Source organism: Diceros bicornis, chromosome 18, assembly GCF_020826845.1.
Source record: "Diceros bicornis minor isolate mBicDic1 chromosome 18, mDicBic1.mat.cur, whole genome shotgun sequence".
In the NCBI taxonomy this organism is placed as follows: domain Eukaryota; kingdom Metazoa; phylum Chordata; class Mammalia; order Perissodactyla; family Rhinocerotidae; genus Diceros; species Diceros bicornis.
In genome coordinates this window covers 9,631,393-9,646,383 of record NC_080757.1, presented here as the reverse complement: position 1 = coordinate 9,646,383, position 14,991 = coordinate 9,631,393, and the positions used below count along the sequence as shown (strand labels likewise).

Sequence of the window (14,991 nt, the reverse complement as noted above, 5' to 3'; positions counted from 1 at the left end):
CTAAGGTGCCCGAGAGACCCACAGCACACCTGAACCCAACCTGCAGCTTGGAGCCAAGACACTCTGAGCCCAAAGGGATCCCTAGATGATCTCTAGATGCAGGAACAAGAATCAAAGGTCATAGTTTTGGCCCATTGAGTGTGAGGTGTGCTTTACTGTTTGCAGGAGCTAGCTGGTGCAGAGCTAGAGCATCTCATGGGTCCTTCTTCCTCCATCCCCAGCAGTTGTGCTGGGAGCCTGGTGCTTACCTACTTCTCCCAGGGCACAGGGGTCCTGCACCATCCCTTCACCTCCTCCTCTCTCCCTCCCTATGAGCCAAGTTTAAAAACAGCCCCAGATCCAGAGGGCCAGCATGAGCTCACTTCCCTTCCTCTCAGCAGCACGATGAGGCTTAAATGCAAGTCCCAGGGAACATTTCAGCACAGATATATTTTCTACAGAGAGGCAAATTACAAAAAGATAAACAAAACTATCCCCCAAGAATCCTATTTCTGCTATATGTGAAATGATTTAAGTGAACCATCCAACTAGCACTGAATTGTCATGCAGCAAAATTACCGTAGGTCATTAAACACAGGACAAATCAAGTTTTATTTGACAATAATATTAAATTCCATTTGCTTATTCTTGGACGTCTTTTGATCGTGTAGGACAACCTGCTCACACAACAAAAAGCATTGAAGGTTTATGGCCGACCACCCTTCTGGAGCCTGGAGCAGGTAGAGACGGCTAGGACAGGGGAGGAATGGTGATACAGGGAAGGAGCTGACTCTGTGCACTTCTTTCAAGTCATGAGTACTGGGGGCTGGGGTTTCATGGGCTCCTGTAAGCCCAGAACCCTTGAGGCAGGATGGAGCAGGAGAAGGAAGGGAAGGAGGGACTCTATGCAGGATACAATTGTCTGCGTCCATGTTACTTTCCCCAGCTCTCCCAGTCCAAATCCCGGGCCCTCGCCCCACCCTCCACTCTAGCACCCCAGCCCACGCGTGCTTCCGACTCCTCAAACCACTCCAGCCTGGCAGTTTTATGTTTTGGGCTCTCACGCTATCATCCATTTACCCCAATCAGTTACTAAGCTCCGCGAGGCCAGGCACTCCATCTGCTGCTCCTCTGGGGTCTTGCCTAGGCGCCAGAATGGTGCCAGTGGACTTTGGGGCTGGAAGATTCCACACATAATGTGCATCAGCCCAAGGAGTGAGGTGGGAGTAGGGGCACAGGGGTCAACCTGGGAGAGAAGGAGATGAAGGCTGGGGGCACGTGGGCAACCCTCCTCTTACTCTGACAAAGGCAATTCCTCCTCTGGAGGGTAAAACCGATCACTCCTTACCCCCTCTGTCTTGGTCCTGCCTCATCAGGGAACTGGAGAGGAGTGAATGAAGAGCATCCCAGAGGCTGTGAGAGCACCCCAGGACCAGGCGGGGGAGTCAGCGTTTAGTGGGAAAGGCCGCGAATCTTTACTGAGCGCCTGCCCTGAGCTAGCCACTGGACCAGGAGCTTAGCAGACAATTTCCCTCCCACCCTTTGAGAAGGCGTTATTTCCCCTCATCTTAGTGCTCAGGAAAGGGAGGCTTGAAGGAGCTAATTAACTTCCTTCTGGTCTTTGGGCTGGAAGGTAACCAAGGCGCTAGTGAATCCAAGCCTGTCCTGTCTCCCACAGTCTCGAGCCAGAAGTGGGCTCCAGAGAGAATCTGTTCCGGGTCCTGACAGTAGACAGGTAAAGTGTTAGTGCTGTTTTCAAAAAGACCCAGGGGACTTGAGGGAGAGAAAGAGTGTCTGTGCGTGTGTGTATGTGAGAGAGAGAGAGAGAGAGGTGGGGAGGATGGTACTGAGGTCAGGAAAAAAGAGTCTCATCCACGTTTCCACCACCTGAACCCCAGAGTAGGGGGACTGAACTCCAGACACAAGTCTTTGACCAAGTAAGGGGTGGGCCCGGCCAAGGGTTGGGAGGAGGCCTAAACCACACCCTAGAGCACCAGAGCCTCAGACCTTTCTTCTAGAAAAGATCCTAGAGCACACTAGTAGCCAGGGCCTTCAGAGGTGAGCCCCCCAACCCTCTCCTTTCTACCGTGAGGAATCTGAGGGGCTGTGTAGCCAGGCCCCTCTCCCCCTAATGCCTGTTTATTTCCCAGAGCCCTGAGGCCCCAGAAACCATCACCCCCCTGCCCCTTGCCCATCGCAGGGCCCAGAGCAGGACCCTAACCCAGCAGAGGGCCACTCAGTTCTCCATGGGGAGCAAGGCCCTCACAGCGACTGTCCTCTCTGAGAAGGGGGGCTCAAAGGAGGCTGCCCCGGGGCTTCCTGTCCAGGCTGGTGCCGGGCTGCGCTAGGGCAGGGCTCCGCTGAAGGTCATGATGGGCAGGCAGAGGAGGGAGCAGATGTCGGGCGCGGCCTGGGCCGGCGGGTAGGGGGGCCTCTGGGTTGGGGAGCAGAGGCTGCTTTTCTCCGGCTTGTAGCAGGGTGAGACCTCACACCTGTGGGGCAGGGCAGGAGTAAGGGCAGGCCTCCCATCCCTCCAGCTCCTTCCAGGCCTCCGGGTGGGTGTGGGTGTGGAAACTGACCCCTCCCCTGGGACCCCATTTTGCTGAAGCGGAGCTGGGGGCCCCTTTCCTACCTGACCACACTCTGCAGGATCTTCCTCTCATCCTGGTCCAGACAGACGGCAAAGGGGCAGCTGTTGGAGCCAATAATCTGCACCTTGTCCACTTTGATCTGCGATGTGCTAATCTGGAAGGAAGGCCCAGGTCAGTCCCCAGAGCCCCGGCCACAGAGCTGCCAGCCCTTGGCAGTTCCTTCCCTTGGACCCGCCTGACCAGGTCTCAGGGGAGGGGGGATGGGAGTTTGGCTGGCAGCTCTCCAGGGCTAACGGCCAGCTCAGGGGAGGGTCCCCAGGGCTCCACCAGGCCCTGCCTCCTCCAGCCTCTGCCCTTTCCTGTCTGGAAGAAGCAAGTCTCCCTGAGGAGAAAGTGCACTGCCCACTGCCCTCACCACGAGAGCCCCAGGGTTCCCTCTGCCTTGGACCCAGGCCCCTACTGGCATCCACCACAGACCCTTTCCACACAAACATATCCTCTCACAAGGGCACCCATTCCTCCTGACACACCACCGCACTCCACACATGTGCACCCCCCCAAACCACACCCCTCCCCTTGCCTCTCCTCTCCCACCCACAGGCCCCATCGAGGCCCTCAGACACGCCTCCTCTCTCTCACAAACACACATGCACACGTGCATACGCATGCGCAGTAAGTCTCCCGAGGTGCGGCCGGAGGAGAGGGAAGCCCTTACCTGGTTAAAGCCCTTCTTGGATTTGGAGTTCTGCCTTTTCACCACTTCTGTCAGGTTTAGCGTCAGGGCCTCCATGCTGGAGTCTGAAGGGCAGGGGCGGCTCAGGCCAGGCTCAGAACCCCGCCCCGCCACCACCCCTGCGCCCTGCCCGCCGCTCACCTAGCTCCTCCTGCTTCCGGCAGGCCTTGTGGAGGTTGACGGAGGTGCAGACCTTCTCCATGTTGCTCCAGCGACTTCGTCCACTGATGGCCCCCTGGAAATGCAGCAAAGCCAGAGCTTCTCAGCCCGCAGGCCCCCGGCGCCTGCCGCCTTCTCTTCAAAGAGGAGGCTCCAGACCCGCCAGCGACAGGGAGCTGCCTGCAGTCAGCACACCCCAGCAAGCTCCCTCTCATTCTCCCGAGTCTGCTGGCTTCTTCTCCAAGAGCCCCTTGACCCCTGCAGAGACCTTGGAGACTCCCGGGAGGAGCATCAGGTCACTGGCTTGGTCCTTGAGCACAAGAGCTGACAGCACCTCAAGGGGTGGCCTTGATGATCTCCTTCTAAGCCCAGAGCCAGGAAGAGACCGGCCCACGGGCCTGGAGCTCCCGGCAGAGCCAGGCTGGAGCTCCTTCTTTGGATCCTTGTCTGAATGTCTCCATGTTGGCAAACCCAAGAGCGTTTCTCAGTGCTCAGCCTACTTGGCCTCATAGGAGCCTGATTCTGCTCACCACCCTCCCCTCCTGCGCTCCCGTGACGGCATGCTCCCGGTTTCTCCACCGCCTCCCTGGCCTCCCTGCTCTGTGCCATCACCCTCCTCCGTCCGCCATAACATGACGCAGGTCTCAGGACCTTCTCCCAGGTCTTTCTCCATTAGGGACCCTCCCCCGTGCCCATTTTCCACGACCACCTAGGCACCCATCTTCACATTTCACCTCTGAGTTCAGGCCCATCCATCCAACTGCCTATTCTGACTTTCTCCTTCTACCTCTCAAGGGCACTGCAAATTCAACACGTCCCAAACCAAACTCCTGATCTTCCCCCACTGGACCTGGGCTTCTTCTGAGAAAATGGTACTACCAGCTGCAAAATCCAGGAGTTTGGGCCTCTCCTCTTCCAATCCACCACTGAGCCCTGCTGCTCACATAATCCACATGTAACCCTCATTTCTCCATCCCCAGCACCAGCACCAGCACCCCCCAGTGCAGACTGCCCACATTTCTCTCCTGGACAACCACCAGAGCCTCCTAACTGGCGTTCCCACACCCCCTGTGAACCCTTCCAATATGTTCTCCACAGAACTGCCAGAGGGCGCTGCCAAACCTCAGATCTGATCGTGTTGCACTCATTCCCAGCCTCACCCCAAACTTAAGCCCCTTCAAAGGATACCCCATGCTCTTAGGACAAGGACAAAACTCCTCTCATTGCAGTCCAGGTCCTTGGTATTCTGGCCCTGCCAAGTTCTTTAGCCTCACTTTATCATCACATTCCCATTCACTCTCTTTGCTCCAGTCCCTCTGGCCTTCCTTCAGTGCCCTTTGATGTTCAAGTTCGCTCTCACCACAGGGCCTTTGCACATGCTGTTCCCACTTCCTGGAGAGCACATACCTCTCTTCTTAGCTTAATTAACTAACTCCCGGTTTTCTTTCCAAAATTGACTCAATGTCTCTTCTCAAGAAAGCCTTGTCTAACTTTCCTGACTGGGTTGAATAATCCCCTTAGCGGTTCTCACAGTTCCATTTACCTCTTCTTCATCTGTTTGTCACAGTTGTAATTATACACATTGTGTGATCATCTCATCCATGTCTATCATCCCCTCCAGACTGGAAGCACTTTGTTCCCTCTTGCGAATACTCCTGTGCCAAGAACAATGTCTGGGACACAGCAGGTGTTCCACAAACACCTGGCACACAGGACTCAGTGAGTGTCAGTCCCTCCTGCCCACCTCCTTGGCCACCAAACATAAAGTAGCCCCGTCGTCACTATCCCATCAGCCCTTTACTGCCTTGTCATCACTCACCACTCTTTGACATTATCTCAGCCATTTTTTGTTTCCTGGTTTCTTGTCTGTCTCCCTCCTCTAGGATAGTTAAGGGGGGGCCTAGCCCTCCCTGCTGACTGCCACTTCCCCTTGCCCAGCACAAAGCCTGACATGAGCAGGTGCTAAATAAATCTTTTTTTCTTTGTGTGTGAGGAAGATCAGCCCTGGGCTAACATCCGTGCCCATCTTCCTCCACCCTATACGGGAAGCCACCACAGCATGGCCTGACAAGCGGTGTGTCGGTGCGCCCCCGGGATCCGAACCTGCCAAGCCCGGGCCGCGGAAGCAGAGCGCGCGCACTTAACCGCTGCGCCACCAGCCCGGCCCCAGATAAATGTCTTTTGAATGGCTGAAGGAAGGAAACCAGGAAAGGAGGCAGGACAGAAGGCAAGAGGGCTCCCTCTCTGGGGGGTCAAGCTTCTGTGGCCTGTACCTGGAGGGTGTGACATGCTCAGAAACTCATGCCCTCTGTTGTGCTCATGGGCACCCCCTCCCGCCTCTGCCCCACAACTCTCCCCACACCAACTCATCTCCCACGCACCCAGCCAGGCACACCAGCCCCACAGACCCTGGTCCCTCCCTCACTCCCTTGCCCCACTCTCCCCCACAGCCCTGTAGCCAGGCCCTAACACTTCATGGGAGCTGCTGAGCACACGAGCACATTCAGGTCCGGGGAGAACACAGTGGAGGGGGCTTTGGAGGCAGAGGGGCAGAGAGATGTCCACTCCCTCCCCTTCGCCCTTCTCTCAGCCTCCAGGAGGGCCTGGGGAGCCCGCTGCGGCCTTCCAGCTTAGAGGCGCGAAACACATGCGTCTGGCTCTGACTGGGAAGGATCAGGAGCAGATCCCGGAGGCGAACGGGCCCCAGCATCAGCCTTACCTTGCTGTAAATAATCTGTAGTGTTAGAGGGATGGCCTCCCGGTCACCATCGATGCCCAGCCGCTTGCTGCCAGGACCTGTACCACACACAGGCAGACCCTTGTTCCTTCTCACTTCCGGTGCCCCGCACAGACCCTGGGGCTCCGCCTCCCTGCCCCACCTCCCTGATGACCCCTCCTCCCCAGGGTCCCACCTCCCAAGGCCCCGCCTCTCTCTAGCCCCACCTCCAGGGGCTCCACCTCCTGGCCCCTCTAGCCCCTCCTCCCTTGGGCCCCTCCTTCCGGCGCGCCCCCCCCAGCGCCGCCTCCCACCCATTTCCACCGGGGCTGAGGCAGCACCCACCTGAAGCCTTGATGGCGCGAGTGGCAGCAGAGTGGCCCAGCTCCAGGGAGTGGATGAAGATCTCCGTCGTCTTCTCCCCGGTGATGAAGGTCAGCTAGAGAGGGCAGGAGCGTGGGCATCAGTGTGGACCTCCCGGAGGGGCCCGCCAGGCTCCTCCAGCACAGGGCTGCCGGCTGCCAGGGGTGGCGTGGGCCCTGCAGGCGCAGCAGGGCGCAGGCTGGGACCTGGCGCTGCTAACCGAGGCCTGCCGGTGAGTGTGGGAGCAGAGGCGGGGGGCGCGGGCGGCCTTACCTCTGTCTGATAGACCTGCAGCAGCACCGGCCGGGCGGCGAAGCGGCAGTAGTAGAGCAGCATGTCCGCCAGGATAGGCAGCTGGGCAGGGGAGCCCTCCAGGGGCCGGGAGTCAGCCTTCAGAGACTGCTGTGGCGGTGGGCGGTGGAGGCCCAGCCAGAGGGACAGGTGGACAGAGAGTGAGAAAGGGAATAGAGACAGAGGCAAAGACACACACACAGAATAGAGACGGAGAGGCAGACAGCGCCAGGGAGAAGGATGGTGAGATGGAAGCAGGAAACAGAATGGTCAGAGGAGGACCCACAGCCCAGCCCCCGTGCCCCTCCCTCACCCCGCACATAGCCCTCCAGGGAGGCCTCTGGCCAAGCTGTACAAGGCTGGGAGTTGAGGGAGGGGGCTGAAGCCTAAGATCCCCTGGACCCTTCTGAGGACCCTCCTTGTCACGGTAGTGACCCCAGCCCTTGCCCTCAGTGCCCTGGGTTCAGGCTCAGTCCTGCTTCTCACCCACCCTCCCTGCTCATTTCCAAATGAGCCCTGGTGCTCCATGGAGGCCTCAAACAGATCCCCCAAACTAGGGCCTTCGAGTGAAGCTAGGTGATGCAGCCCAGGGGCCCACCCCCACTCCCACCCCCAGGGGCCACTGACTTGCCTGGCACAGGACTTCAGGGGGCAGGTGCATGAGGCCCAGCACGTTGCGCTCATACCAGGGGTCGAGCATGCCGAGGTAGTGGGAGATGTCATTGGTGCTCTCCTCCCATGGGGCTGTGCCCTGCTCCTGGGGCAAGGGGCGAGAGTCATTCCCAGCCACCCAGGAGGCCTGCCATCATAGCTCCAGGGCCGTCGATGGCACCTGCAGCCCCAGTCTGAGACTCGTCTTTCTGCCCCTGGAGAAATCTGACAACTTTCAGTCTATGTCATACAGCAAAATGCCATCCCCAAGAGCAGGGCAGGGACCACTCCTGGGAGTAAGGCCCAAGCTGGAAGAGGTGCCCCATAAACACAGGTGATTGCTTTTGGTGACTTCCAACCAATCCCCTTCAGGTAACTGGAACCCGCTCATGACCACTTTACTCTCCCACCCCGTTTGGTCCAGGGCTGGGGACGTACTGCAGGGCTGGGGTGCCTTGGGGAGTCTGTGGGGAGTGGGGGCGTCTGGCTCCGAGGGGCTGGGCAGGTGCTGGAGCTGGTCCCTTGGCTTCGCTTCACGGGCACATAGAAGAACTGAAGCTTGAAGAACCGTGTGAGGAGCGGGTGGTTGTTCTCCAGCCGTCTGGCAAGAAGAAGACGGTGAGAAGGAAGCTCCTTGGTCCCTCTCGGACCCTAAGCCTCAAGCCCCAGGTTCCCCCAGCACCACCAGCCTGCTACCCAGGGCAGAGTGATACCCCCGTTACAGCTCTCACCGCAGGTTGCTATACGCCCGAGCCACCTTCCCTGAAATCCGATCGGAGCCGAAGACCACGACACGTAGCGTGGAAGCCTTGGGGTCCTCGTCCCCGCTCAGGAAGGGGCGGCGGCGCTGAGGGCGTGAGGCGGGGGCCAGGGTCCAGCTGGGCAGCTGGGTGCTGAGCTTGGGCTGGGGCAGGGAGCGGGAGCGCTGGGCCCGGGTTGGGGGCAGCGCCGGGCTGTCCAGGGGGCTGCAGAGGCTCCCTGCCCGTCGCAGGGGCGGTGTTGTGAGCGAGCCGCCCTCCAGGCTCCGAGAGTCCCTCCGTAGCACCAGCTGGCTGGTGCTCTTGAAGAGTTTATAGATCCTGGTGAACTTCCGCCCCGGCCTGCGGTGGCCCCGGCACTCCTGGCTGCCAGGCCTCTTGGGCCACTCAGAGGAGCTCTCCTCGCCGTCCTCTACGTAGCCACTGTCCATGCCATCCGAGAGGCCGGAGACAAAGGACGTCAGCAACCGGCGGGAGAGGGTGGGCCCTGAGGCCTGGGACAAGGCGAGGGACAGGGTGGAGTCTTGGGAGGCTGCCGAGCTCGTGGAGAGCACTGAGTCCCTCTCAGCACAATGCCCGTCCGTTTCCAAGTCCTCCTCCTCCTCCTCTTCCTCCTCCTCCTCATCCCCCAGGATTCCTGGCTGGAGCAGCTCCTGTTCCTTGAGCAGGATTTCCTGCAGGATGTCTGCAGGAAAGCAAGGGGAGGCAGTGTCTGGGTGTCTGGGCCCTTCAGACCCCTCTTGCACACCCTTGGGAGGGGTGACAGGCTCAGACAGAATGGACTTGAGAAGAGGGCAGAAGGAGGGGCAAGGCCAGCCCAGGACTCAGAGCACTGCCCCCTGCTCTGCTTAGAGTCTGCTCAGGTGGAGGGCTGGTCGGGGGTGGGAGGCAGCCACACAGACCCGGGACTGGGAAGAGAGCCCGGGCAGCTCGGGTGGTGGGCACCGTGAGGGCTCCAGCCGCTGCTTACCAAAGCTGTCCTGGTTCCAGCTGTAGGTGTAGCACCTGGCAACAGGGATGGGGATGGTGCGGAGCTTGCCAGGTTTTGCAGTGTCTGTAAGAACAGGGCGGGCAGGAGGTGAGGGCTGGGAAGGGCCTTGAGATTGGCCCTCATGCTAGAGAAGAGACCAGAGTTGGGAGAGGACCGGCCAGGGCCACACAGCTGGGTGGGCTGAGGCTGAGTTGGAAGCTGGGATGCCTGGCTTGCAGGAAAGCCCACCGTGTAGACGCCATGCCTCTTGTAAGCTCTGAGAATGTGGCCAAGTCACAACGTCTGCGCCTCATTTTACTGGGTCCAAATGAGAAAACACTGGCACTATCTCCGCAGGTGACTGTGAGGAACACTGTGTCCCTTCTATAATGGAGCTGTAGAGGGGGTGTGTCCCAGGCTCCTTGGGGCAAGATGTGGCCATGTGACTAAGGTGGGCTCAGAGGGATACGTACAGACATGATGTGAGCAACTTCTGCATTATCTTCCGTATAATAACAAGCCCCTTGCCCTCAATTAGCTCTCTTTTCCTCCTCTCACAAGCCGCCACATGATGGCAACCCAACCCTGACCCTGCAGACAGGAACCCCACCCTCGGGCATGGGGGAGCCACGAGATGTTGAAGAACCTGCCTCCCTGAATGACTGTGGAGCAGAACCACCTGGACTGCTCACGCGGGGAACTGGAACAGGCCATGGGGAAAGGGGCCCCGCCCTCTTGAGAGCCTCACCTAAGACACCGGGGAAGCCAGCTTTCTCTGCCACTGCCTGCAGTTTGGTCCTCAGCCACTGCCGGGCCTCCGCTGCATCCCTGATGCCAGAGGCCAGCTCCTGGGCCTCTGCAGTCCCCGTGAAGATGTCCTCAAGCTCTGCCAGGGTCTTGGACTGAAACCCCAGGAGGAGACAGGCTTGCTCCTGTACCACTGCCTGGCCGCCGACTTCTCGAGCTCCCAGGGTCTTACCGAGGGCAGCAGTGACCAGGCCTCATCACCCACCTCTACCCACAGCGGCTGACCAAGGAGCCAGGTCTGCTCCCCCATCGTACACTCTCAGGAAGCGGTCCTGAGAGAAAAGCCCAGAGCCAGAACACTGCAGAGTTGGGAGGGACTTCGGGGGTCATTACTGCAGCCCAGAGAGGGCAAGGGGCTGTCCAGGGCCACCCAGCCGACCTACCACAGAGCTAGGACTGGAAGCCAGGTCTTCCAGCTTCAGTCTAAAGCTCGTTCCTATATCACTCAGCCCATGCAGGACAGCCCATGCAGTCCTCTGAGGCTCCGTGCCCAGCCCCACTGCCCAGGGTGCCATCCACCTCGGTCGGGACCCAGCATAACAGAAACCCTCTCAGTGAGGCCAGCCACGTCACTCAGGGTGAAGGAGGCCAGTGTACCCCCGAGACTGCAGCGCTGAGATGGAGCAGAGAGGGGACCCTGCCTCTCCAGAGAAGCACCCCCAGAAGGTGGCAGTGCTAAGCCCCAGGGCCCCAGGCACATACCTGCAGCCTACAGTGCAGACCCGGGAGGTCACAGTGGGCCCCAAAGGTGGCCTGGAAGGCGTGCAGGAGCAGGGTGATGTAGGCGCTGTGGGGCGAGTGCCCGGGCGTGCTCAGCTTGTTGGCCACCGCGAGGAACTCGGCCTGCACCTCCACTGGGTTCAGCAACAGCACGGTGCTGGGGGCACAGAGGACAGGCTCTGGGCACTGGGCAGCCACACCCCTCCTGCCCCACAGAGGCCCGAGCCTCCTCACAGCCCAGGCAGGGCCCGAGGCCAGGAGAGAAGCTGGGGGCTCAAGGGTCCCAGTTCCAAGACGAAAGCTTATGGTCTAGTTTTGGTTATTTTTAAGCTGGTGTTTTCAAAGACCTTTTACAAATTGAAATTAATTTTCAAAAATAAATTTTACCTTAATTTTTATATAAACATTTTTCCTATAGGACATCTGAATGGATGCAAGATTACTCAAAAGAGGATGGTATTTTAGGTGAGGTGGCTTGAAGCTGGGTGGTCATTTTCGGGGAGCAGGGCACCTACAATGTGTCATGCAGTGTGGCCTGAAGTTTCAGCCTGTGCCCTGCTCCTCAAGCCAAGGGTCATGGCTTAACAAACCCCTCTCCATCACTGAGTGCTGGACCATTCCTTCCATGGACATGCACCGAGCTCCACTGTGTGCAGGACCAGACCAGCCAAGCCCATGCCCTCACCACCCACACGCTTTCTCTGCACACTTGTTCTCAACTTATAGATAACAAAAGTGACACCATCTCCCGCTCTAAGCTCTTTCTACTAACCTCTCCGTACCTCAGTTCCCTGATCTAAAAAATCCTTTCTCCTAGGGTTGACATAAGGATTGAACGATGTAGCAATGCTTACAACAGTGCCTGGAGCTCAGTAAGTACCCAGAGCCCAGTAAGTGCCCGAAAGGTGTGGGTGATTACTCACTATCCACCTGCCCCGGCCCCTTGCAGCTGTCTTATTTACTTACTAAACTAACATTTACTAAATATTTTTATGCCCTTTCTGTCTCTCTCAAAATCGACCAAGGACTTTTGTGTTTGTTTTTACGTAGAGAGAACTCCACAGATGTTTGCTCAGGGGTGTGACTGTTGGTGTAGGGTGGGGCAGGGTAGGAATGGTGAAACTGGGGCAGGGAGCCACCCCCCCGCCCCGTCCTGTCCCTCCCTCCCGGAGGGCACTCACACGGTGGAGCTGCGGTGACTCCTAATGGGCAGGCCCTGCTCGGCCCTCACCAGTCGCTGGTAGGAGATTCCTGTGGCCAAAAAAAAAAGGGTTCATGGGTTTACCTGCTCCTTCAGCAGTCACGGCTCTGCGCCTTGCGGCGAGCTCGGCACTGGAAAGTTAGGTTGGAGACTCCTGGATGAGGCTCAGAGCAAGGGTAGATCAGACCTGTGGCCTCCGGGGCCTTTAACAGTCTATGATGCCCAGGCCCCACCTTGGCTTGACCCGCCTGGCAAAGCTTCGCTCTTCAGAGACTGTCGGCAGAGCACCCTGGGAGGAGAACCAAGGCCCCCGAGGCGGCTGGGTCCCCTGCTGTCCAGTTGTTCCTGGTTCCTGTCACTGTTACCCTCTCGGGGTCCCAAGTGTCCTCCTGCAGTGGGTGTGCCAGGCACCCTTCGGCCTATTTGCTCAGCCTCAGCACCAGTCAGGTGGCAAGTTTCTGCAGCTCCCGCCTTCCCCTCAGCGTCCCACATCCTCTCGGGACCTTCAGGGGACGGCTGTCTCGCCTGATCTCCCTCTCCAAGGCTGAGCCTCTGCACCACAGTCCCCCTCCCAGCCATCCTCCCCAGCTGCTTCTACCTCTCCACCTCCTCTGACTTCAAACGTGCGGACAAGAAATGAGCCCAAGTTGTTCTTTTTTTCCTGCAACTTGACTCAGTTCTGTAGCTGGAAAACAGACCCTTCACGGTATGTATTCAGTGCTGGGTCAACCACGGTGAGATTGAACAACAGTTCGCTCTCCTCCCCGACACGGGTAACAGAAGCAGGGGCTGGGATTCAGGGGGGCAGGCAGCCTCCTTGTTAGAGCTTGGAAATCGTCACAGGGGTCCCTGTGGGGGACAGGGCCACCAGGGACTGGGGAGGAGCTGGGAGCAGGAAGGCAAGGCCCTTGGGTGTAAGTGCAAAACCAAGACTGGGCTTAGACACGCTGTAAACACAGGGCCGTGATTTTTGTTTAGTAAATAGCAGAAAATTCCCAATTTATGCTATTCTAATTTAGAACCTAATTGCTTTGATTTGGGGCCTTTTGTTTGATGTTTCTTTCATGTAATTGTCACATGTTTAGAAGCTAACGTTAGGTCTATTTTGATATGCAAGTCCCTGACAGTGGCTGTTACTACCAGGACTTGGGACACCATCTGGTGGCCGCTCACATGCATGACAGAAAAGCTCCCCTCGTGGCCCCCTTTAGCCCCCCAGTGAAACTCTGTAGTGGAGACGAAGGCTCATCCCCCAGTCTCCCTGACCATGAGACACACAGACCAGCAGAGTCTTCTCTTGACCCTTCTGCACTTTTCTTTTACTACGAATGTTTTTGGCGGGTAATGCACACCCCGCTGACCCATCGCTTCACTCCCAATTCTGCCTCTACTGGCCCAGGCCACACGGCTGGCCACACTCCTGGGGGCGGCAGTGGTGAGATCACGCTCCCTCCACATCACGTTTCCCCCTCAACGCCAGCCGGCCTTCAGCTCCCAAGCCCACCGCCCTCCTGAAGCTTGACGTGGCTTCCCAGTCACAAAGCCCAACGCCTCGACCTTACCATCATCCTCCTCGAATTGTCTTTTTCTCAAGCGTTTGGACTGTTGACCACTTTCTCCTTGGAGCTCGCTCTTCCCCATTAGTCTCCATGACAAGGAACGTTCTTTAGTATCATATTTCTCTATCTGTCTGGTGATCTTACGATCCTTGAATAGTCTCATTTTGGGGCTGTGGTGCAGTTGGAGCTGGGGGCTGCTTCATGTTAGCTATGTTGACTCCACATAACCCTGTGTTTGCCTGTGGTTGCCTGGGTTTGCTGCTGGGGGACCTTTAGGAGGACATCTGTGTCTCTCAGTGCTCCCTCCCCCAGGGGGAGCTGTTTCAGGAGTTGAATATCCTAGATACAAGGGTTCCCAAGTGGAGCAGAGATCACCAGGTGGAACTCCCTACCGCCCCCAAAGACACCCATCAAATCCACCCTCCTTGGCTTCACTTGATAATGGACCCCCCTGCTTATAACAGGGTTTGGGGATAATGGACCGCTGGACTGCAGCCAGGGCTGGGAACCCATTAGAAAAGACTGGGCAATGTGGAGGGGGCTTTGATCCTCTAAACTTGTGTGCAAACTGACTCCTTTGAGCCGGGCCAACTCCCTACCTGCTGGTGTATGGAGTGAGGTTGGAAATGTCTCCCTGCGTCTGTAAGCCAGGCGGGCCTCAGTCTTCGTTACATTCCCTGGTGACCCTGGGAGGCCGCCACTGCTAAGGGGGGTGTGTGGTATCAGTCTCAGGACCAGTCTTCATCCACCCTCCCTTCCTCCCTCCACAGGGAACCCGTATAGGGAGCCTCAGAGTGATGGGCACCTCTCTCCTTGGATCTCATCACCACCCCCACTTCCCTGGGCACCTCAGCAGATGGGAACAACTTTCTGAGACAGGCTTTCTCAGACCAAGGCTGGCCCAAGGGCCGAACAAAAAACTTGCGTAGGTTGTTCCTGTGTCGGGTCCTAGCAAGTAGTAAGTAGAAAGAGCCACCTCATCTGGGCAAAGGTGGGTACTGGTGGGCAGGAGCAGGCAGCGGGTAGTCACAGTGAATTTCAAACGCCTTGCCCAGGCACGCAAGCCCCTTCACAATCCCGGCCTCGTTTACCCATCTAAGCTTCCGGCCATTTCTAAGTTGTGACTCAAAATGGCCATTCTGCATAGGACAGCTGACTATAAAGACAGAGGATGCATGACAATCACTGCTTGTGTCACCAAGCAAGAGCTGGTACTGAGTTGATGATGCTCTTACGGACACATCGTGCTGAGGACGTGGCATGGTACGTGGGCTCATGTGAGGCAGGCAGCAACACCTTGACCCAGTTGCCTGTCAGTCTTCTCCTTCGAAGGCAAGCATCACGATTCCCTGGAGTCAGCAGTGCTCACATGAAGTGGGGGAAGAAGCCCAGCCTTAATTGTATCACAATCCAGCACGAGACGACCCTGCGTTCCTTTCCAGGATCCACGATTAACGTCAGCTCCCGTGTGATAGCTGGAGAGTCTGCTCTAC

The 14,991-nt window shown here is 57.9% G+C and overlaps 1 protein-coding gene across 2 annotated transcripts in view; it reads right to left on the bottom strand.

Moving 5' to 3' along the window:
* Window positions 1-572: 572 nt before the first annotated feature.
* PIK3R5 (phosphoinositide-3-kinase regulatory subunit 5) overlaps window positions 573-14,991 on the bottom strand; it is a 72,764-nt gene continuing 58,345 nt past the window's right edge. Inside the window, exons 6-19 of one of the 2 annotated variants that reach the window (XM_058559728.1) lie at window positions 11,920-11,989; window positions 10,721-10,895; window positions 9,960-10,113; window positions 9,212-9,295; window positions 8,215-8,926; window positions 7,922-8,084; window positions 7,464-7,589; window positions 6,815-6,943; window positions 6,524-6,617; window positions 6,182-6,258; window positions 3,445-3,538; window positions 3,286-3,368; window positions 2,612-2,724; window positions 573-2,471 (exon numbers count right to left, since the gene is read on the bottom strand). In XM_058559728.1, coding sequence (XP_058415711.1) covers window positions 2,324-2,471; window positions 2,612-2,724; window positions 3,286-3,368; window positions 3,445-3,538; window positions 6,182-6,258; window positions 6,524-6,617; window positions 6,815-6,943; window positions 7,464-7,589; window positions 7,922-8,084; window positions 8,215-8,926; window positions 9,212-9,295; window positions 9,960-10,113; window positions 10,721-10,895; window positions 11,920-11,989 — 2,222 coding nt within the window. In that variant the 3' untranslated portion in view covers window positions 573-2,323. The remainder of the gene's footprint in view (window positions 2,472-2,611; window positions 2,725-3,285; window positions 3,369-3,444; window positions 3,539-6,181; window positions 6,259-6,523; window positions 6,618-6,814; window positions 6,944-7,463; window positions 7,590-7,921; window positions 8,085-8,214; window positions 8,927-9,211; window positions 9,296-9,959; window positions 10,114-10,720; window positions 10,896-11,919; window positions 11,990-14,991) is intronic. The other variant, XM_058559729.1, reaches the window with a different exon arrangement.